This window comes from Mya arenaria, chromosome 13, assembly GCF_026914265.1.
Source record: "Mya arenaria isolate MELC-2E11 chromosome 13, ASM2691426v1".
NCBI classification, from domain to species: domain Eukaryota; kingdom Metazoa; phylum Mollusca; class Bivalvia; order Myida; family Myidae; genus Mya; species Mya arenaria.
The window spans coordinates 17,916,514-17,941,677 of record NC_069134.1 but is presented as its reverse complement, the minus strand read 5'-3'; the positions used below and the strand labels follow the sequence as shown (position 1 = coordinate 17,941,677).

Genomic DNA, 25,164 nt, shown 5'->3' with positions numbered 1-25,164 from the left:
AAATGGTGTTTTATAAATTATGATTGACTTTGGTAAATAATGTAAATCAACTGACCGTGCTTAGCATTCATTAGTTACGTTATTCGCAAGCAATAAATAATACCTTGTAATACAACCTCTTATACTGGTTACATTTAAATAAATATGAATCACACAATGTCAAAAATGCATGCATGTTCATTTAAAATCATTCAAGATAAGTATTTCAAGACATCTGTGATGGGTCATAATGATAACATACCTAAAAAGACATAAGCACTTATACTTACAACTGCAGTCAGTTTTAGATCATGTAAATTCGGCAAGTGTTTGTATTTGTTTCATCACATTATGTTCGCTTACTGTATCGGGTATTAATATGAAGACCACTTTACATGAAACAAAACTATCAAACAAGTCCATTGATTTGCACTATTGTTAAAATGAGGCAAGTGTTAAAATACCTTATGACATACTCTTTCAATATTATCAGTTTGAAGTCATCACTTTATTTACAGACAGACAGACAGACAGACAGACAAATATAAGGATAATCATAAAATTATCCGATGAATTCCAATGTACATGTGCGAATACAATTGATAAAAAATAGAGTTCAAAATAGCAGCAGCCACCACATATTTCATTTCATCGTCCAATGTTATTTACTTATAAATTCATTTTTTTAGATGTTAGTTAAATCTGTACGTGGATTACGTACTTAATAGCTAAACATAAAGTCTGTGGTGTCTTTAATGACGGACTGAGCTGACTGGAGGACGAAGAGCAGGACGGAGAAGTGTTTGTGGACAACATCCCACTGCGCCTTCACGTTCTCTCCGTGAACAATGCGGGTGAGGGCGTCCGTGAGGCCCGGGTAACTGCTCCCCGCGTAGTTGTCCATACTGCTCTCCGTAAACAGCAGGTGGCTGAAATGAGATTTTATAACTCTGTGTTTATTGTGATTCTATGACATAACATGAAAGAAACGAGCAAACAGGAATGATAATTACCTTTCACCAAGTGTGTTTTACAATCGAACAAAGCCTTGAAATATAACCCCAATGACATTAATAATAAGTGACAATGGCAGCATCAAGTATCATAAGAAGATACTATTATATGGGGCAAGAACGTGTACCTACTGTTTGTATCTTCTCCCTGGTAGGCCTTGAGGGTCAATGAAAGATCTCTCAATACTCATCAATTGGTCGTTTATTCTTCGAACAAGATATGGACTGAATAAGAAACAATAAACAGCTAATGGTAAACCATGTAATTTATTTTAGCTATCTTTATGACGAGATAAATAATTGAAACTTAAAAATACAATGACAATTACTACGTCGTTAATGAGAAAATTGTTAAAAAATTTGGGATTTGGGATACGAACTCTTGTTTGTTGAATGTATGTAGTTCATGCTCGAAATGATTAACGCTGTCAGTCAGGTTAGCTACTGCCTCTTGTAAAATCTCTGAAAGTGTTCAACTGATGTTGTATGTTTGCATTGTTTCATAACTATTAAAGAAACACAGTGTAAAATGTGATGTTATCATTTATAGCTGGAGGGAGGGGCGCATCTGCCACACCACCTAAACAACTCAAATAAAATTGTTATCGAGCATATCGCAAGCAATGTCCAGATTAACAGTATTACTATCATGTTTCAAATGTATATAACAAATAAAAGTTGTTTCCACTACACACGGTTGTTTCTCTCTCTCTCTCCCTCCCTCCCTCCCTCCCTCCCCCCCTCCCCCCCCCCTCTCTCTATCTCTCTCTCTCTCTCTCTCTCTCTATACATATATATATATATATATATATATATATATATATCTATATATATATATATATATATATATATATATATATATATATATATATATATATATATATATATCGGTTAAGTTCTACGTCATTTTGTTAAACTGAACAGAAGCTTTAGACCTGTTTGTATGCCGTTTTCATGCATGACCTTCCCAAAGCGCTGAAGAAGACTGGCGGTTTGTTCGGAGACGGTTGAGACAAGGTCTGTAACGTTGAAAGGCAGGATGAGATCGTCAGACAACTGTCGAATCATTTCAAGCCACACCTGACCAACGGCTCGACTGTACTGCAATGACACAGTGGATACCGCGTTCATTACTACACACTAGTGCAGTGCGATATGTCGCCTATGACACTATGAGAGTTAATCGGAAAATCGATTTCTTTTTGCATCTCAAAATGGCATACTCATTTCAATAAGGTTTATGCATTGACCTTTTCAACAAGACAAAAAATATAATCAGAAATCGGGATTTTAATTATAAATAAACAGTGTTTATTCGATTTTTTCTAATGTCATGTGAGTTTTGGAAAATAATTTCGTGCGGATGTTGGTGTATTGCGAGTTGGCTTAGCTAAAAGCTTGCTTTCTTTTTTCAATAAGATAGTGATAAAATACTGTTATTAAACAAACAACTTGCCTTAAACCCCCTGTCCATGATTTGGTCGACAAGATAAAAGGTTTCATACACAGTGTGATACATAGGCCATTTGGATATCTTCCACATTTTCTGAAAAAGATCAGATGAATATAAACGTACAAAGAACATGGACCTATCAAAAGGACCCTGACGTTAAACGCACTATAAACAAATAGTTCAATATGTACATTAATGTACTTACCCTATCCCAGGTATATCTAATGTCCATAATGGGAATTCCAACACGATCTCTGAAAGGCGCATAATCACTGCCAGAGCCGGGTAGCGATATCCTGTAAAATTAACCTCACACAAATTCTTATACTATGTATCATACATAATACGCGGTGTGCTTTATAGCATTAAAATCAACGCTAAGAATTAAAAATAGGCGGAAGTGTTATTATTTGTTATATCATTGTTACGAGCTTAATTGGCGTTTTAATTTAAGTGTATGTCGTCATGACGCACGTGATGTTTATTCACTTTAATGAAGATATTCTGACCTTGGCACGTTTTTATCCGACCTGGGTGAGGTGATAAACCACGTATCATACACCGTTGATCTTCCAGCCGCTATTTCCGATGTATTGGGATTGGGCACTTTCTGGGCCGCCGAATAAAGTGGTTGATACAGCAGTGGCGTACCCAGGGCGCGCAGCGAGTAATTACCTGATATTCAAACATACCCACATAACCTTCCGATGAAATAATGCATTTCCGCTGTTTACTGAGCAGATGGAAACGCATATTAAGCACCACATCCATGTTTTCACTGACAGACATGCGTGCATCAGCTTGATTTCCATACAGGAACTATCTATCTGGTATGTTATTTTCTTTAACATCTACTGTACGGTTTTAATCTAGGTTATCATTTGATGAACTCATTAATGTTAAGCAATGTATGAGACGCGAAATGAACAATGTAGTTTTTGTTATGATCAAATACGTACGATTATCTTTCAATATGACAATATCCCCTTCCTACTCAACAACTATCAAAGCGTACATATATCTTTTCATATTGAGGTAGCGGTATGTAGATGATCATGCTTCGTAATTGTATAAACGTTTTCGTGATTCATATTAGAACCTTTATTTTATAATTGTTCATAGTTCGTACCTTCAAGAGCAGTGTCGACGTTTAGGTATGCCACAGCTCTTCCACTGAGTGGCTTGATATATTGCTGTAACAGAAATTGGTGTGATTTATACAATAAGGTCAATTAAAATTAATTAAAGAGACAATAATCACATACTACTACGATATTTAAGAAAAACATTCAGTACCTGGTTTATAATATTTCTCAAATTTACCTTTATAGGTTAAACTGTTTACCATAACATTAAAAAAATCAATGCAAGGTATTTTACATTAAGAGCAACTGAAACAGGAAACGCCGCAATGCGACGAAACCAGGTTTTCAATGATTGACAGAAGAACTTCAGTCTGTGTCTGTTTTTATTTTTGGTAATAGTGACCTTGACCCTAGGGACCCCAAACGCAATCCTATGAAAGGTCTCCTTAAACTCTTCCTTTTGGGTCAAGATATGTCATCCCTCACTAAAGTTATTCAATTACAATCGTTTTTATATTTTAAGTAACAGTGACATTGACCTTGACCCTAGGGACCCCCAAACGCACTCCCATGAAAGGTCTCCATTAACTCTTCATTTATACCCAGTTGGGTCAAGATATGTCAACCCTAACTAATGTTTTTCAGTTTCAATCGTTTTTCTAATTTTAGCAAGAAAGACCTTGACCTTGACCCTAGGGACCCCAAACGCAATCCCGTGAAAGGTCTCCATAAACTCTTCCTTTATACTAAATTGGGTCAAGATATGTTAACACTAACAAAAGTTATTCAGTTTCAACCGTTTTCTCTATTTTTAGTAACAATGACCTTGACCTTGACCCAAGGGACACCAAACGTAATTCCACAAAAGTTTTCCATAAACTCTTCCTTTACACCAAGTTGGGTCAATATATGTCAACCCTAACTAAAGTTATTCAGTTTCAACCGTTTTTCTATTTTTAGTAAGAATGACCTTGACCTTGACCCTAGGGACCCTAAATGCAATATCATGAAAGATCTCCATAAGCTCTTCCTTTATACCAAGTTGAGTCAAGATATTTCAACACTAACTAAAGTTATTCAGTTTCAACCTTTTTTCTATTTCTAGTAACAATGACCTTGACCCTAGGGACCCTAAACGCAATACCATGAAAATTCTCCATAAATTCTTCTTTTAAACCAAGTTGGGTCAAGATATGTCAACCCTAACTAAAGTTATTCAGTTGCAACCGTTTTTCTATTTTTAGTAAGAGTGACCTTGACCTTGACCCTAGGGGCCCCAAACGCAATCCCATGAAAGGTCTCCATAAACTTTTCCTTTATACCAAGTTGGGTCAAGATATGTCAACACTAATTAAAGTTATTCAGTTTCATATGTGAGTTTGACGCCGCCTGGCCAACCGCCCGCCCGCCCGCCCTCCCGAACAACGACTATCGTCATTCTAATAACCAGGTTTCACTATGTGAAAACCTGGTTAATAAACAAGAGCAATCGAATGCTAACAGTCGTACATATATCTCAATCGATCAAGATCAAGATACAACGACACATATAGTTTATGCAGAGTTATTGGACTTCCTTGATAATGTGTGTTGTTAGTGTGTGTACGAGTTTCATGTTAATATATTGGACGGATTTTGAGCTATGTCCATGTATGCTTCAGGTTAAAGCAATACACGACATTTTTCAACGATTTTTGAATAGTTATGTTCTTTGTGGCTGTTGTCTCGTGACGTTGTATGTCACTCATTGAGTGTATCTAACGATTTATCCCTCTTGAACAAGCTGGAAGTAAAACTTTGGGTTCTAGGCTCGTCCTTGTAGTTATTATTACTGACACCACTTTTTATAATTTGAAAAAAGCTATGTAACCGGGGTTTAAGGAATAGACGAGTAACAAGTCTATATGATATATTTGTTTTCAACTACACGTATTCAGGAACAATTAACAATATGCATATTACATACTTTTCCAGACAATACATACAAGACAAAAACACATATTCAGGTATCACAGGTATAACGAAAATGTATTAAAGCATAACTAATAACAATACATACCATTTATCAAAATATAATATTGCGTACTAACATTATATATGAGTATTCTCTGTTAAGAGTTTACTAGTGTATTTTCGGTTACAGTATACTAGAGTCCTATTGGTTAGGGTTTACTGGCTGGGATGACACCTCTGAAAGCGGTTCAGCAAAGCGAACGTGACGAGTGACCGGGTAAAAGTGACGAGATAAGGCAGAAACGTAACACATCCCCTATGATAAATATTTATAGGTTGATGTACGTGCAATCTGTATGAACGCAAGCATGCAATAAACACGTATGATGAATATGAACAGCCTACCACAAGTGAAAATCGACATCTATTTATGGGGAAATATCTTTACAATAAAACGGTCTAAAACATAAACCTGAAATACCCGTTAACACAACCTTTTAAAGAACCCGTAACCTTTGACAGAAAGAGTGTTATACCCTCAATGTGACGGAGACCATATATTGTTCAGTGAACTTTATCAAACCTCAACATGACAATTATAAGCCACAGCCGAGTCGCGGACTTCTTGGAACAATATAAGTTCAACACTATACGATCATGTATTATTATTATTATGAGACTCGATTGCACCTGGTCGAATATAATACATTTATATGTATTTACACATTCGTACTGAACAGCACACAGCGTTACCAATTATGTGATGCGATTCTTACAATCTCTAGACAGGTTTGCTTTTTTTCTGGACCGCTTAGCGGCTCACAAAGAGTTGACAGTTTCCCACTTGTCCCGCGGTAGACCGGGGTTCGATTCCACGACAGGGAACCAATGTAACAAAATTTTAGAAAAAGACAATGTTCCGGATCTGTTTTATTGCTGTCTACCAGGAGTCAACGGTGGTGTATAAGTATTTTGGTAAGAGTATACTGGTTAACGCCTTTGAGAAACGTTCAGTGAAGTGAACACACTTCGTTTACCTCGACCCATTCTATGGAACCAATCTTGCCGTATTCCTCCGCGTCCCAGCTACACATCACAATACTTCTTCGAGGCCTCCAGCGACCTAATGGGGAAAACATTTCAAAGATACAATTTGGTTTATTTGTTATGGCTTCACGAATCGTTGAAATTCCCATACTCATTTAATGATTAATAAATTCGTTCAAATGACAGTAACAATATTCCTTATTTTATTATCATAGCTTGTGTACGAAATGTGTGGTTATCCCGTGGCATACAATCTAGTGCATCGAATCCGAACAATTGTGACAGCCTATTTGTACAAATAATTTCAGCCTGCGAAGTTAAACCTACCGGACGTTACGAGTTCCGCCAGCACCCTGGCCATCTCGAGAAAGACGGCGGTGCCACTACTCGGGTCAAGGGCGCCAAACACCCAAGCATCACGCTGGCCGCCGACTATCACGTAACGGTCTGAAATGAATTTCTCAAGGGTACAATCATAATTCCTCTAGAAACATAAACTGTATTATCATATCATCATATGAATTTGAACAATTTGCCATACTTATGTTTGTAACGTATCCATAGTTACATGGTACTGTTAAACCAAATCCTATTTACTGGACTGAAAATACGCTGTAATAAAACATACCAGGTTCGACCTCTCCTTTTATAATACCAATGACGTTATATAGTGGCGCTTGTTTGGGGTATGTTGCAACGTGTATGTGAGCTTTCCTGAAACAAAATGCATTTAGCAGTATAAACTAAACTGTCAACGCCGCATTATCAGCAACAAGTATCTATACCAATTCGAATAAAATTCATTGTGTGGTTTGCTTGAAATAATGTTTTAATTTCATTTGGCCACTGCTCGTAGATGGCCATACCCGATGGTTTTCAAATGGAAACGTTGACATTTAAATGATAGATGTTAAAATATGAAAAAAGTACTTTCACTGTCATAGAAAAGTGTTGAATATAATTGACAAAAAATTACATTAATGAGCCATTGATTCGACCAATCAAGAATACACTGACACATATAACTGATCAGTTGCTATTTAAAACCACCCCGGGGCCTCCATATTTTGCCACGAAAAGAGTTAATCAGCCATCAATATGTGGGCGTAGATACTGTACTAAAATATTCAATTTTATACCATCCATTATTATGAAAGCTGTCTCCAAATCTATACGTTGTGTTCATTTTTCCTCGCCAAGGAAAGGGAACTTCGGTCCCGTTTAAACTCCTGTAATTGATACAATATTAGTAAGTTTGTCCACTTAATCCAGTATACAGATGTGGCGTTTTCACCACTGTGACACTCATATATTTCGAAATTATAAATTATAAAGTTATAGAATTTTAGAATGAATATATTGGCTTAAAGGATAGCGTTTATCAGAATTACGAACTTATTATAACGAAATGATAACTCATAATGTTTTTCAATTTAAGTATCCTGAACGTTTTAAGACTGGGTATCAATTACCTTTTATAAAAAAAATAATTAAATGAAAAGGATAATCACCTTAAAATATCCACAGCGACGCCATAGCCTATTGGATGACAAGGAATGCTGGGCATATACTCGTCTGGGTCCTTCTTGTGGTAAGCAGTAGCTGTACAATATAATCAACGAAGAGCTAGCTAACATTTTGTTTAATTTGCAGTAGTGAAGGCGGCCGAAATTAACAATGCTTGATGTGTTAAGTTTTGATTGGATAATATATTGAGAAAAAAACATCAAATGGGTATTCTCTTTTAACACTGCATGGCTGTAGAAACATATAAAATGTATAATATTAGTAAATCTATATAACACAAACTAAAATGTTTTTGTTTTTAAATTTGGTAAGTAATCGTCGCAAGACGCTCCTTATTATTTTATGTATAGCATATTGGGTGTATTCAATAAGAAAAATGCATAGTATATGTATAAACCTGTAGCTGGGTAGAACGGAGTAAGAGGGTCACCGACATTGGACATTCTCACGTGACCCAGTTGAACGCCCGAGGGTGGTAACCACCAGTCGTCTGGGTACACGGTGTCTGTTTTGTCTGCTGCGATGTCGCCTGGATCTGAGTATAGAATGACTCCAATGGCTCCGCGGCGTTCTGCTTCCTGAACCTACAACAGTGAAGAACAAGAAGAATTTTACGTATTGCTTTACAAATATTTATTACATTTGTAAGCGCCTACACCACAATGACCCCCTTCATTCGCTGAACGTTCCAAGACTGTAATCCAAACATTATGTAACGATATTTAATAATAATCTGCTTTTGTCTGATGTGTTACTCGTTAATTGCCTGTTAACACTTTAACCATTGCACTTTTCAACACAATCACAGTAAATGTTTGATTGCTAAAATTGTTACTATAGTTTTCATATTATTGTGGTATACGTTTTTAAAGAAAAAGATCAAGATCTTTAAAAGCCAGTTATTTATTTCAACACGTACCTTATTTCCGCGAAATATTTTCCCGTATCTTGCCATAACTATTTTCCCGTCCACTGACACGGAAGCGTTGTTTTCAAGGAAGTCGAAGTCTTCAACTCTCCCATAATTTACATACACAATATTTCCCTGTTTTAGAAAAAAAAGTATTTGTTTTAAGCAAAATTAAACGACTTCATATTTATAAGTTTAACCGTTACTTATAGAAATGGTATTGGTATGAACAGTTATGATTGGGTTACTATGCATTCAGTATGTAACACTTAAATTAATATCTCAGACAATAACTTTAAATTCCTACACGATCCATATTTTCTGAATTTAGACCAATTTATAAATACTCAAGTTCAAGTTTTTAGATGGTTTATACTTTGTTCCAAAAGAGGGAGAATGCAACGGTTTGCATCACATTTTATGGACAAAATGATATCTATTTAAAATATGAAACTTTCAAGTATAGTCCTGGAAAGATTCTTTGACATTTATGCTATAGTCTATATACAGTCATTAAATTTGTCACGTATTCTGGAATATTTAGGATATTTCTCTTAGTCTGCTTTACAGACTGCTAAGAGTCAAATACCTTAGCATAATAGTAATAAAATCATATCAAAGTAACGTTTTGAGTCTGGTAAAAGGGTCTAATTTTACCGGGTAAAACTAGGAAACGATGTAAATAATAACAGTTGCACCGTTTTGGTGAATCCAAATGTGGTTTTATCACAGTATAGAAAGTATTTTATCAAACCTTGACGTCTCCCTTTGATGAATATGCACTGAAAGGAGTAACGATGTTGGTCTTGTTATCCTGATTCCTCAATACCGGAAATTTCAGGTCAGATTTGTATACGGAAACGCCATTCTCATCCACAATTTCCACATAGTTTAAGTCGGAAACATTTGGATAAGACAGTTCCACTGTGTAAGGCGTCAACGTAACGGAGTCAACTCCTATTTTGTCCCAATAGTCCCTAATCTTTAGAGCCAACTCGTAATTTCCTTGTGTTCCAGCAAGATGTGGCTTTTCTGTTAGCATCCTGATAAAACAAACGCTTGTAAAAGCAATTTCATTTCAAAAGGCAAACTCACGGTAAAAATAAATTATACTTCAATCATTTGACGTCGAGAAAAAAAGCTAAACTCTGTTCTAAAGAACGAACCGGGATCAATGCTTTACTGTACGGGTATCACCGTCATCTTAACATGTGAGCTAGTATATGAATACCTCAAGTTGTCTCGAATGTTTTCAGCTCTCATGCCATTAATGAGAATATCCGATATTTCCAGGTCCGCTTCAGCAACGAGCTTCCTGGAAACTCCTTTCAGCACTAAATCGTCGGTGTTACATGAACTATCTGTCCTGTCCCCGACTAGCGCAAACTTACCGATCACAATTCCTACCGCAATAGCAATGATCAAGGATACAACGACGAGAACTATCATCCAGCACGGTGTTGATGCCGAAGGAGCTCCATCCACCTTAGAATCGGTTACAGTTCCCTTCATATCGAAAGAAATACCTTTGATACGCACTCAGCTCCTAACAGGACTCCACTATCCACTATATCTATATGTATATATATATATTATTTGTGTGACCTATACTGCAATAATCATGCGGGTAAATAACTACGAAATTAAGCTTACATCATCCTTATCACCGACCTGAAAGGTAATTAGCCACGGTTTACCTTGGCCAAAATTTCAGCGTTGCATCGTTCTACAAAATTCCGTCAAGTTAAACATTTGGCAACGGATTTCATCATTTAATACAAGCAAATCTGAAAAGGTCCAACGTGAAGAAGTCTTTTATAGGCTAAGAAATATTTTCATATCTTTTCTGTCAAAAAATTGTTTAGAAATCAACGTCACTTACTTGTTTGTTTACATCGGTTGTGACCCATGATGACCCATGTGAGAACCCTTTGGAAGTGACTCGTCACCCTGATGTATAACATCTACATACAAATATTCCCATTTGATTGGTAAGGATTTCCTTCCCCAACTATTAAAAAAAATTCCTACACGCTTTTAAAAAATATCCAACCGCTGTAGCATTTCAGTGTAATTTCGTATTTTATTTCACGACTGTCATACGTATTTTCACGAGTGGTAAAAAAGTGTTTGCTACGCTGCTACCCGCTGGACGGCCCTCACCCAAAGTTTTGATTGCTGATGACGTAGCTGTCATTTTTTCTACACCGGCTCGTGCAGAAACAGTTATTCGAGAGTGTTGTCATAGTTAATTACACAGTGTAAATATTTTTTTGAATGTTCCAATTATAACAGTTAATGCAAGAAAGTTTTTTAAAGGAACAGGTCGTGAATTTCTGCCAAAATTACACTGTTTGCCATTTACTGAATGGAATTAGGAAAGTGTAAGCACAACAATTGCGAATACACATTTGATTAAAACAGTTTTCCATATAAGAGAGTTTGTTTCATGATACATGGTTATTCAATCACCCCGCACTGTCAGAGATCAGTTTGATTCGCTTAAAGACGGTTTGTTTTCCAGATAAAAAAATGAAGAGCACGTTTGGTTGTTGACACATTTTAGGCGTGGTGGGTTAGATAAAAATGTTTATTGTTGTATGAATTCTCCGGAAAATCGTACTTCAAAGTCATGAAGTTTAAAAATACAGTTGGTTGATGATATAACATTCGCATGTATAACAACAAACAATAAACAGTGACATGTGGAGTCCAAGCCATGTACACGATGTCCGTATATGCATTCCGCAGCTGTGCTACGTGTCCGTATTTCGAAACGGAAAACTTTATTCCAAATTTCCGCAAAAATACGGAAGAAAACCTAATTTGTATTAGAAAAAATATGATTGGCGAACTTAAGTCGATAGTCGCAATAGTTGTTCACATGTACAGAAACAAATGTGTGCATTACAATAATATACTGTAACAATAGACTTTTTGATGTGTCATAGTAATAAATGTAGAAAAAACTTTCAAACTGGACAACGCCATAGTTAAACTAATTTGTTTGTAAAATTATGTTTTGCCACCGATACAAAATTGCTGAATTTGTGCAGCCATATTCTACCCGCCTTTGGTCCACAGCCTCGAAGCTCACTCACCAAGCGAACAAGGTTTGGTTACGCATGTGAACACATGGAAGAGATCAACCACATTGATCTGGTTCGGTTTTAACGTTCACGGATAGCTGACGATGGATTATTGACCTTATAATTCCAAATAGGCACGATTTTGCACAAACACACGTAGGTCAATGATGCTTCATTTCAGACACCTAAAACGTTTTTCAAAGACATTTCAACTCATGAACATACTTCATTTCAAGGGCCATATTCCGATAAAATAATTAATACATTTCATTGTTTAATGTAACATACGTTTTCGTTCAGATTTGGAGAGGGGTCTTGACTTTCTTAAATATAAGAAGTTTATAAAGACACTCAGACTTGATATGTAGACTATGGTGTACCAACAAGTGATCAAACCGTGAACCCTTTCATAAGTAATCGTACGGATATCTCTGTTTCCTTTGCAAAGTTTAAAAGGTAACTTTACTCCGAGCAAAAATAGTGGTTTTTAACAAAGGTCGACCGACGGTGTAAAACACTAGTACGAAATAGTATTTAAATCTGTAAACACCTTTACGAGATATTTTCCAATATTGGCAAATTCTAAATTGATTAGGGGTCATAACTCCGTCGGAAATTAGTAGTTTTTAATCAAAGTCACATATGACCTTTATTTCATAATGTCACATATGTTCACCGTCAACCCTTTCATTGGTTATTGTCAGGACACTGTATCTATTTTTTGCAAATTCCAAGTTGAAAAGGGAACAACTCCGCAATACTCAGTCTTTTAAACTTAAGTCAAGTTTCACCTTTATTGTATGGTGTTCAACATATATTCCAAAATATATTTGAATCCGTCGACCGTTTCATGTGTTATCTGGCGGACAAGACAAGCACACTCCTATATAAGCCCTCATCGAAACTGTTTGGTGGGAGAAAAAAATATGGACGACTGACATCGTAATAAAAATAAAGCTCACTCAGAGTATTTATTTGACTCTGGCGGAACCGTGATTTAAAAAAACAGATGTTTGAAATTACTGTACAAATGAAGCATATTAGCGAATAAATTTAACTTAGTGGATATGTCCTAATTTTTACATCGTTTATCTTAAATCCTCTCCACTTTTGAACGTAAATCGCACATTCCTTGATCTTGTTTATCCTCATGAACCGAGAGTGCGAATAGTTCATCCTTTCTTGAGAAATAATGGTCAAACATCTTCTTGGCGTATCTGAAGAAAAAATAAGTAGAAGTTTAGTATGTGTAATGAAACAAAAGTTGTTCATACAAAGACTAAATGTGTACGTTTGTGGCATACATCTATGGATAATGTTTTAAAACCACACCAATGTCCCTACCTCGTTTCGACCTATACTGAACATTGATAGAATGCCATATTAAAGAGGTGCTGAGGTTGTTCTTATGAAGTGAAGAAATTCCTGTTAAAGAACGTGAGGCAATTACAATCACTGCATTGACATTTGTTGACGTGTGAAGGCCATCTCACGACGTTAATTCACTGTCCATATAAATGCCGTCTTTTCGCTTATCTTTTTCTATCATTGATAATGGAAAACAAATCTATTTCATTATCTGGATATTAATCAATCTAAGGATTCTTCATGATTGGGCTCTTCCGCTAGTGGCCCACCCTCCACCTGTGCCTATAAGGTGCTTCCTCTTTAGAACATCAGCGGTTGTTGCTGCTTTGTTCAAGTTATTGTACTTATTTCTGACTCCATTGTGTAACCCTGTGAAATCTTTTTAACGAGTATGCAGGTATGTGTCTTGTAAGATGTAGAATATGTGCACCAAAATAGGCAATGTCTCAGAGGCCTCATTAGCTCTCATTTACTAGTAATACACCCAGCAGTAGTAAAATGTCTTGGCTGTATGAAAGGTATAAGAAGTTTATTGTGTCTGCATGTATACATTTGATACAACCCATTGTTGAACAATTCACAACAGACATCATTTCTAGTGAGAAAAAATGTTGGCGTTGGTCCCCCTCCATACTATATATTCCGACCAAGATATTTCTAATTTAAGTAAAGACACAAAGTTATGATAAATTAAACAGAGTTCAAATATGTGAGTCAATATTACTCGGTACTTGAGTCTTATCCGCATACACACAGATAGTGTTACCAGTTGGTTTCCGTCCACCATTATAAGGGTGGATGGGTAGTGCGGGGGACTCGGTGGGGGCATAAAAACCGTAATAATCAGAGACATTACTCACTCTAAATACCCGAAGTCGATTAGGGATTGCTTTGTTTGAGCCAAAGCCCATAAACCACACAATAAATCGGAAGCCTGCAATGTATAGAAACAAATAAAATGAAATAACTATTCTGAAAGTCATTCAAAACTCCCCGGCCATTTTCCATCGAAAGCAACCTCGGATGTTTATGGACGGTTTACAATGTCAGAAATCTTTACATTTAACTACACTGCAAGTAGATCGCATAGTAATTTCAATTTAGCACTTAAACTTTAAATGACTTTGCTCTTGGGAATCTTAATCATTTATGCAATAACACACTTCATTGGGAATCAATTTAAACTTAGTAATACAAATTACTCGTTTGAACAATACACTTAATTAATACTATTATTCACAATTTTACAAACTACTTTTACTGAAGACTCGGCATACATCCGTTGTTTTTTTCGATGGAAAATGGCCAAGGAGTTCCGAATGTTCTAAAAGTGTCTGGGGGGGGGGAAGGTTGAAAAAACAACAACCGCAAAGCAATTTAATTGGATTTAAAGGACTTTCAACTGAAAGTATTTATGTCAATGAAGCACGCGTCGGTACCTACCAATGTAAACTTGTTAGTCAACACGTAGCATCTTTCTACGTCACAGTCAGTGACGTCATTTGGAGAGCGACCTTGGCATTTCGCCTTCTGCTGAAGGTAATGTCTCAGCCAGTCTATCTGATAAGCCTTGTCAGGAATTCGGCTAAAGTCTAAATCCTCGAGCCCTAAAAGTGTGAGTGAAGAGGTCCATATAAAGTGATTCTATAGTCAATGAGTTGATAGTGTTTAGATATTTAGACAACGTTAAATGGCTGTTTCGTCCAAAACTGGCATAACGACATTAGTGAGTTCTCAAGGTGTCATCATTATAAACATTACAAAACATTATTAAATACAGAAAGGTACCTACATCTGGAAATTCCATTAAAATAATAGGTTGCGTTTGCTAGGTTTCGCTACTCCAACCATCAACTGAATATGGAACTTGGAAGATAAATAAATACTCCACAAGTTGAGAGACTTTGTATATATTGTCTGAATCAAAATTTGACAGTTATTGATTGTGAATATCATGCATTCTTTCAATGTCCTAAATTCGATATTATTCGTAGACAATATCTTTTCAATTGGTATTCATCTGGTAATAGTTTAAATGATTTCTACTCTTTAATGTCTACTGAAAATGATAATACAATATTGAAGTTAGCAATCTATGTATACCATCTGTTAGACATGATAAATGTGTAAATCGTATGTTGCAACTACTATACTATGTTTTTTTTGTACATTTTGTGTATTTTGGGCCGGTGGCCTTTATTTACTTGAATAAAATAAAATGAATGAAAAAAATGAATGAATGAATGATCCAACCTAGGCGTGAAACGTTCTTTTCGCCTACAGGAAATTCCTTTTTTTATGTTTTTAATGTCTATGGGATACACTTTCGTTTCTTTTTTTTGTATTTTCGGTTCTTTTGTTAATTTATTAAACACATAAAATGGTAATAATATAGTGTATGAAACATAACTTTAAGGTAATATGCATTTATGTATAAAGAATGATTATATAAACAGATCATACAGTGTGTGTATACCACGTGATAAATTGTGTCATAAATGCTACGTCGGAAGGCAATATATTGCTTCGATTAAAGACTTAAAACAATGATAACTTTTCATTTTCTTTACCATTTTCAATGAAACATAGCGCAGTCTATGCAGCTTAGGGAGCCCCGCCTTCGGTCTTTTACCAAATTTTGATTGAGAGTTTAGTTTCTTATAACACTTCGACAAACCTTTTCACGATACGGCCGTCTGACGGAGCACTGCCAAAACATTGTTTGGGAAACAGGTTTGTCCAAGTGTTTGATGAAACTAATCACCTTATCAAACTCCGGTTATAACACAAAGGTGGGGCTCCTTAAGCTGCATAGACTGGCCTTTGTTTCATTTAAAATGGTGAAGTAAGCGAAAAGTTATCTTTGATTTAAGTCTTTATTTTAAGTAAAATATTGCCTTCCGACGTAGCATATATGACGTAATTTATCACGTGGTATACACACACTGTCATAGGAATAAAGACAAAAAAAGAAACGGTTATACCTACCAACATACCCCAATTTTGGAAGACGTTATAAGAAACAAATTCTTATTACACCTAATTGCAAGTGTCACTTCCATTTGGCGTTACCAGAATAAACAATTATAATGTAAAGAACCAACTGAACAACTTCTAAAACTTAGCAGTCTAGCTAGTGAGTCATATTTTGTTATAAACCAAATACTTTTACAACTGCTGTGGGATATATTAAATGAAAATGACCATTTTATCTGTATCTTTGTAAAAAATGCTTTTGTTTGGTGTTCTTTCTCAAAAATGTTGCATGTATTGCAGGTATTACGAGACATACGACGTTCTATGTACCTGCATACTCGTTAAAATGGTTGCCCAGTTCGTAATGTTCGGGGTTGTACATAGCAAATTCGTAGTCTATAAAGGTCACCGTTTCTGAAATCAATAAAATAAAAGCATGTCCCCGCACCACACCCATATAAAACAGTAATAACAACACGAGTGACACAGTCCGGTAAACAAAAAACAACAACATCGTTTCAGGCTCGTCTGTTTTTCGAATGAAAAAGGCGAGGATTTATCATAGGCTAAATGTCGTCGTCGGCAATGCTGTAAACCTTTGCCAAAGCTAAAAAACGTTTTAGATATTTAATTGAAACGAAGTATACATGTTTAAGGAGACAAAACATACATATACAGCAATACCTAGAACTCTGGCTTAATTCATTGTCGAGTTGCCCTTGGATCTACTGAAAAGACAACAGCCAAGCCTTGGCCCCGCAGTGCTTTTTTGTATCATTAAGTAATGTATCCCGATTTGGATCCTTAATAGTTTGCTTCAGTCAAGAACCTACCATTGTCCTTGTTGTACACTATATTGTGGGTAACGAGGTCGTTGTGGCAGAACACTATTTGGGAATCAACGTGTTCCAGGTGAGCGCGGGTGGCATTCATTTCTTGCAGCAGAACGTGCTTAGGCGGAATACTGGCCCAAAGCCTGCGGGAAAAAGTCCAAAATCGAATTACTCGCTTTATCGCAAACTAACGTAACTAAAAATTATACTGCTCTTTTCCTCAATTCGAATGTAATTGTTGTTGTTGCTGTTAGAGGTCTAAATTCGACTCACATCAGGCGTCTTTTAATTTAAAAAATACATATTTTACAACAATTGTGAAGTGTGGTCTTGTGTTGTGGGGGAAACCGGAGTACCCGGAGAAAAAAACCCTTTTGTCCAGCTTGGTGACCATCAACCAAACTCACCTGCGCTTAGGCCAGGGGTCGAACCTTGGTCGCCTTGGTGAGAAGCGAGTGCGCTAGCCACTGCGCTAATCGTCTTATCTCATGTCCTCTCACAGTACTGGATTCTGCACAGAAAGCGGACTCGAGAGCGATTTTTATTAGGTTGCCATTAAAGATATTGCGAGGTACTTACTTATCATTCTGCTCTGGATTGTTGACGGAGCTGTCCGGTCCGTTTTCCCAAAATGTCCACATCCGGTCCCAAAGAGCCGGCTTCCGGTCGCGGTCGTCCAATGTCACACTCTGAATCTTCACTATCTCTTCCGCTATCAATCTGAACCACAAAAAAAGTGAAAAAAGAGAGGTTGAAATTATGACGTTGGTGGCTATCTACAACTTTGTATTTTTTTCAAACTAAAATCTAACCATTAAGTTGGTAAAATGTTATGATTCACACAAATTGCATAAACATGTGTACACAGTTTACCTATGTATTACTGTATTGTATTATCGAGACCGATTTTGTTTAAAAAATAATGTATTTGTTAAAATATGTAATTAATAGAAATGTTTTGGAGCACTACGTGTGCGTGTACTGATACAAGAAGCTACACCTTAATATGCACTCATTAGTTGAGGTCGAACTCCTTTTAAAGCTCGGACTGACTTGCAAGCTTATTTAATGGTTTATGCCAGAAGGACCAAGCGACATTACAATATAGAAGGTTTTAGTGTCTTTTGGCATTAGCCCCACGAAATAACACGTGAATAATGTACATATTGCAGGACGTAGTGCATCACCAGAAGTTCACAAGCAAATAGTTTCAGACTCAAGAACTCTTTCGCAAACATTGTTTCATTCGTTATTTTTGCGGGGATTTTGATACGAATATCGAGAATAAATATATTTCACAAATGCTCCGAAATTAAACTTTAAACAAAACCAACTTGCGTATGTGGGGCTTCCGTAAAGAGTCGTTGTCCAGCGTCTTTCCGGGAACGTAACCGTATACACTCCCGTTGTTGAACGTCGCGTAAAGCGGCGGGCCAAGGCCACGTTCGTGTAACATCTATATTTGGGTGAAGTGAACATCATGTAAACTTATGGTCAGTCTTCAAATTCTGCACAAGATGACATGAACGTTAAATGCATGGCAAATGAGTTCAGTAATTATTTACTAGTTCAGAATTCAATAATAACTGATTAACGTAGCGAAGTTAAAGTAATAGACGCCATCAAGTCTAATAAATACCATAATTATTTTGTTTCCCAAGGGTCTGTCAGTGAAATGTTCTGTACCGACCCCATATATGCGTATTAATACAGCGTCCTCTGTCAACTGGTCCAGGTAATAACCGTACAGTTGGTTGGAAATGCCGCCGCTAAATACCTTACAATGTAAACTTTTAAAACTAATTTGTCAGCAAGTAAGATATAGGTGTTGATTGTAATATATAGATAACAATAATAAAAAATATGGCCAAAGGTGAGGAGTATAGCTATCTCAACGCCAGGGTTTCTTGCAAATAGTACAGTTATATGATGACAGTTATTGAGTATTAGTCAGTTAATAGACATATATTGATACAGTACCGTATTTATTTAAGCAATTTTTCTATGTTTTTCATGTATGACAAAATTTAAAGCTACCTTAGATTTTATCCTGTGTTCGATACTCTCCGTAAACCATTCCGGATGTATCCCTTTCAGGATAGTTCTAACATCATCACACAAATAATTTTGTCTTATGTGTTCCACATCAATAGTAATATCGTGATGTAGGCATCCTCCCGTCATTCTCAGATGTGTTTTTAGCCTGATGTGCAATCCATAAAACTTAACATTCGATGCGGTTCACAAACATACATATACATTATGCTCTAATAATTGACACCTACATGATGTATATTAACACCGCATGCTCGGTTACACACTACTCGCGGCTGAATAGCAGCTTTTGTATTCAGGGTGTTATTGAACTTGCTAGTTTAATACAGGAATCGAAACTAAATAATGAAAATGAAAATCTGACAAACACAGGAGGTTGTAACCCCGATTTTGGTACTCGGTATTTGTGGGCTTGAAATACTCGGGACTCTAGAGGGAATACGAGCTACATTTACACTCAATACATGTAGAAGTATTCGGTATATAGTGGAAAGGGATAATTCCATCTTATGGTAGAAACAGATTGAAATGTTGTTGTTTTTAATTTGATTATTCTGGAAAACAACATTGAAACTGGATTTGGATTTAATTTCTTTATTAAACAGCTTTACAGTGAAAGCATAGCTGAAAGTAAACTACAGTAAAAATAAAACCCATTTAGAATGGACTACTATTTTCCATGAAAATATTCTGAAGCATAGTTTCCCGTATACAAGTACATATATAAGTACCTTCAAGTGACGTTGTGCAAGATGAAAGTGTATGCATGAGTTAAATCTTTTATCTACAGTATATAAAGATATCTTTCAAAACAATGTTAATGAAGCAAACAATAGTGTGAAAAATACGTATTCAGCTGAAAATAATGGAAAATGCCAAAATATATTTAAAAAATGAAGCTAAAAAGCAATCAAATAAAATGTTACACACCGCTGTCATTGATGCTGTTCTTGAAGAAAACACAAACACACAAAAATAAAACACACTGAAATATGACTTAAAGATATATCCTGTACTTAACACAAAAATGAATCCAAAAGCATTAACATTATTCCACCAGACCATAATAATCTGTACAATAGTTAGAATATTCTGTCAGTTACAAAAAATGAACTTGGTACAGCACTGAGAAGTTTTGACGGCTTATAATAGAAAAGTTTAAAGTTAACATATTCATTAATTGTTGTCATTTACAACATTTTAAGTACCGGTAAGTCCTAAAACAAAAATCACTTAAGAAACTATGCCTTCAACGAACTTCATAAATCTAAGCTCTTGTGTGGTTACGTCCAGCCGGAAAATGAAACGGGAGACGAATATGTTTGGTGATAAACACTGGACCTCAGACGAAGACACGACTTTCACGGCCATTAACGATTCATTCATATCTGCTAAGAAAAGATAAGGTAAGAAAAAAACAATGAGGTAGAACAAGAAGTCTTCGGTCAATGCTACAAGATGCAACTACCACAAATGTAAAGACATGAACGTTTTCCTGAAGCAGTGGCCATATCCGAATGACAACCGAATTTGGTTTAACTCGTTTATCACTGACCCATACAACAAGCATATTATTCATGATTACTGAACACGTATTTCCTACATTTAAATATATCGCTGAAAGAGTTGTCTATCATTGCTTTAGCGGTTCTCTCTGGTGACTACTGTGATGTAACTATTACACTCGACTGTGTCATTGAGTATCTAACGGATCATCTTTTGGACATTTCGGATTATGTTATTTGCAACATTGCAGAGAAATGCGCTATAGTCCAAACTACCAATACCATCAGTGAAAGAGATTTTGGTCAAATTGATGCTCGTATGGAAGTGAAACTATCAGCTACATCATAAGCCTAAAAGTCAGTCTGGTGTGGACCAACAATAAACCAGTGGTGACTGGAACATCTACCAACTAATTAGAGAACTTTTTTCTGCTGGACAGTTCCTGCCTTTAAACAGAAAATCAAATGTAAATTGCAAGACTCGATTGGACTGCTTAGAAAAAGACGAGGAAAAATATACCAGCAAAACGTAAAACCACTGAGGTGCAAAGTGAGAATTTCCGGTTGCGTGTGGACGTCAGGCCACATTTTATCGAAAACCTTAAGCGTTACAATTTAAAGATTCTTCTTTCATCTAGCCAAATTACTAACATGAACTTGATTTTACAAAGTGAGATTACTACAAAAACTTGATCAAAGCGAAATTAGTGTGCTTGCCTTGATCCTTTTATTTAGTCGGTATTTAACCATTTGTTAAATATAAGTGCGTCTGTTTTAAAACGGCAAATAAGAATGTTAATACGACAAACTTGATGCGAAACTGCAACAAATCCTATAACGTTTTAACAGGGGTGAACCACATTCAACCCTAGAAAAAAACTTTATATTGGTTTCCTCCGGTTTTCCCCACAACACGAGACAACACTCATGGGTAACATCGTCCCAACGATATTGCTTATTATAATGTTTTTATAACTTGTTTCTTGTAAAACAAAACGTGGCCGTCTGATTGTGGCACGTACACTTGTTTGTACAATGTTGAGGTGACATGGCCACCATATAACGCTTTCCGTGTTACCATAAACAGGATCAAGACTCAGTCTCACGCAATGTGCGATGTATAAAATAAGACTTTAGTTAAATGATGTTGTCATTTACAGTTGCTGTCAAAAACAGATGTACCAGAAGAAAAGGACAGGTTACAATGAGCGTGACAGAACCAGCTGCCAAAGTTATATGGAAATGCTATTCGTTTAATCACATGTTTAAGACCGGCCATCTGTTCGTTATTTGTCGTCAACATTTAACTAAAAAAACAACCCGTCAATAAAAGAGGTAAACGATGTCGCACGTGCTCATTTGGGAAATGTTGATAACTATTTGGTTACGTAAATGTTACACAACTGGAATATTTACGATATGAAAGACAACAGATAATTCTAGACGCCCAGGCTAGCTAGTCTGGTTAACGGCTTCAGCACTCGAGTCGAATGTTTCGATCCGAGTTGGAACACATGATATACCGTCGAAATAACGTCGGCTCGATGTTCAAGGGACCGGCCAAAAAACTTTTTCTGTGATGCGTTAAATAAAGTCATGTTTATCTTTGCTGTCATTTTGCTACATTATCTCCACTAGAGAAGAGTATTTATTAGACATATTTCCCGTACCCACATTTTATATCAGTTTCAACAATACCAAATGGCAAAATAAGTATCATGTGGTAAGCAGAATTCAAAATTTTGAAAAGGCACCCCAACCATTTTAATTTCCAGTTTATTCACCAAGCCAGCGGGTGATGTCAAATTTTCACAATGCCTTTATCATACATATCTTACAAATTGCTAATCATTAGCATGCAAACAAATTAATAAATTCCATGTTATGTTATCTATCAAATATCCTTTTCACTGTATGACGTTGTAAAAGGGATCTCCAAGAAAATTCACGCAAAACAATTAACTGATAGCATCACAATTTAGAATAAAGCAAACTTCGTTAAAAGTATAGTATTTTTGTTGTGATTTCAATTTGATATTATCTAAACATGCATTTTATTTAGAAACAGAATTAAAACGATCGGACGTACTTTTGGTTTTAAATTATTCCGGATACTATACTGCAATGCATGTAGTACCGGAAATGGCATTGCTTTTTGGTACTCGGCTCATCACTAGAGGTCACAGACTACCAAATCGATTCGGTATATATTCTTAAGATAATTGACCTATTGACACGAGCAGTAACACTGTTTTTAATGCTTCACAACCCTTAAGACCATATATGGGGATAAAGTTCCTCATGTGAACTAAACAGTACACAACGTCAAACAAAAATAAGGTTCGTATAAGAAAAATAAAATTAGTTGAATGTATCCACTGTTTATTCAATTAAATGGTCAAATCCGATGTAGGTGTACAGACAATACGGTAAACATGTACACAAAAAAGTAGATGAAGTAGATCCAGCATGTTTAGCCTGCTTTTGAAATCACAAACCATTCCGCTTCAACAGATATATTAAATATGGAAAGTAGCCAATGGTCTGTGGTATTATAACCATACTTTGGGTCACTGTCATGTGTCAATTAAAACAATTAAGGCATGTAGCAATGTGTAGGCACTTGCGAATGGGTGTTTATGCCCTAGACAGGAAGGTCCAAACACTTGAAACGCACCATTATATAATACACAATAGTATTCGACTCGTCGAGAAAGTATCTCCGCAAGCTAACCAGAGACTTGCTTACTTACATATGTGCTTAACTCGTTGAATAAAATTGTGTATTATATAACGACTCGTGACAGTAATATTTACTTCATTCGTAATCATATAAAAACTATATTTCCAATCGTGGCTTCGCCACTCGTGAAAATATGTTATTCTTTGACACTCCTGAAACAAAATACGATCTTACCCTGAAATCAACAAATATCCTGGATTTATTATATTCTTTCCGATGATTTATAGATTTATCAGTTAAATAAAAGTGAAATTTCACTGTTTCAATCAGGGAAATAACATTTTGAAAGTGTTCACTGTTATGAAAGTCTAGCCCGCTATGAATTAAAATCAAAAGTCAGTGCGCTCGGGGCTGGGACACAATTTCAATGACGTCAATTCAGAAATGACATTACGTTCGCATACAATTTGGTGTGCTTTTCCGAAAAACTAGATGTCATTTTATATTCTTTTTAGCTGTATATATAGCTTTTGGTGCTCAATCGGTGAAACATGTTAAAAACTGGTGTAGAATGTGGACAAATACAAATACGTTTTCCTGTAGATGACTTTGCCTGGTTAAATGTCCTTTCAAAATATATTATATTTACTCTCATTCTAATAACATCAGACGTATTCTGTTCTGTTTCTTGACATTTACCAAATGTAGACATGTACCTATATTTACATATTTTTAGAAAGCAACCTACACTTTTAGCCAATGAAATTGAAGAACGGCAATCAATAAGTACATAAGTACTAGGCTTAATCATTATGAATTTCAACTTTTGCGGGCGTTTAAAGGTCCGCCTACTGACACTCATCCTATACACAATCCTACAATCGTCAGAGTTTGCGTTGACAATGTGTCAGCCAATAATGTAGTATTTTAAGACAGAAAGATGACCTGAAGTAACCTTTTAATCATTTAGAAGGGCTCGATCGTTTCGTCCACTCCGTCTATTCTTAAATATTAAAATGTTATCTAACTATTGCATAGGCATTTCAGTCATTGCACACAAATCATTTGTCCGAGCAGTTTTATCCTGACTGAAGTTCTAAATCAGTCCTGCTTAGACCCGCATTTGTTGGTGTAATACAAAGTTCCATAAGTCTATGTCTAAACTGCGGCTATCCTCACACAGATTAAGCATTGAAACAGGTAGATGGAATAGACCGCAATCAACACCATAAACGAACGTATATGTACCATTTGTAATTTATTAGAAGACGAGTATCATTTTGTTTTAGAGTGCACATTTTATACTGAAATCAGAAATAGACATCTACCTAGGTATTATAGACAACGTCCCAGTATGCATTAATAAGTGGAACTTTTTAATATCGAAAATGAAGCTATTTTGAAAAATGTAAGTGTGTATATTTTTAAAGCATTTGAATTAAGAAACACTACGTTATATTCCATGTATTGTGTATAGGTTTGTGGTAATTGTCATTTATTTGTTTGTTAAGATGTACACAGTAACTGAATCAAGTGCTCTTATGAAGATAAAGATAAATATTAACAATTAGCGCACCTCTCTATATCTGCATAATTATGTATCTATTATTATTATTATTATTATTTATATCATTCTTTTTCATAAATTGTGTTTATTGCGTTATTGCTACTTTTGTCGCCATTGTATA

At 35.8% G+C, this 25,164-nt stretch overlaps 2 protein-coding genes across 5 annotated transcripts; both read right to left on the bottom strand.

Moving 5' to 3' along the window:
• Nucleotides 1-58: 58 nt before the first annotated feature.
• On the bottom strand, nt 59-10,506 carry LOC128214590 (N-acetylated-alpha-linked acidic dipeptidase 2-like). The gene is made up of 17 exons (XM_052921146.1): nt 10,199-10,506; nt 9,722-10,010; nt 8,977-9,102; nt 8,455-8,641; nt 8,042-8,132; nt 7,670-7,759; nt 7,159-7,244; nt 6,858-6,977; nt 6,521-6,606; nt 3,575-3,638; nt 2,955-3,120; nt 2,651-2,741; nt 2,449-2,538; nt 1,928-2,093; nt 1,373-1,454; nt 1,125-1,217; nt 59-908 (listed from the first exon to the last, which is right to left on the bottom strand). Exons 1-17 carry the CDS (start codon nt 10,477-10,479, stop codon nt 701-703), a joined length of 2,316 nt encoding a protein of 771 aa, XP_052777106.1. The 5' UTR covers nt 10,480-10,506; the 3' UTR covers nt 59-700.
• Nucleotides 10,507-12,836: 2,330 nt separating this feature from the next.
• On the bottom strand, nt 12,837-20,543 carry LOC128213039 (ethanolamine kinase 1-like). 4 transcript variants are annotated; one of them, XM_052918520.1, is made up of 11 exons: nt 20,219-20,542; nt 20,020-20,072; nt 19,271-19,436; nt 18,873-19,010; nt 18,568-18,689; nt 17,813-17,953; nt 17,234-17,376; nt 16,731-16,814; nt 14,868-15,031; nt 14,285-14,358; nt 12,837-13,273 (listed from the first exon to the last, which is right to left on the bottom strand). In XM_052918520.1, exons 3-11 carry the CDS (start codon nt 19,415-19,417, stop codon nt 13,150-13,152), a joined length of 1,137 nt encoding a protein of 378 aa, XP_052774480.1. In that variant the 5' UTR covers nt 19,418-19,436; nt 20,020-20,072; nt 20,219-20,542; the 3' UTR covers nt 12,837-13,149. The 4 variants fall into 4 exon arrangements, with proteins under 4 accessions (XP_052774480.1, XP_052774483.1, XP_052774481.1 ...); XM_052918523.1 differs by lacking the exon at nt 14,285-14,358 and having other exon boundaries at nt 20,219-20,543; XM_052918521.1 differs by lacking the exon at nt 20,020-20,072.
• Between the last annotated feature and the right edge of the window lie 4,621 nt (nt 20,544-25,164).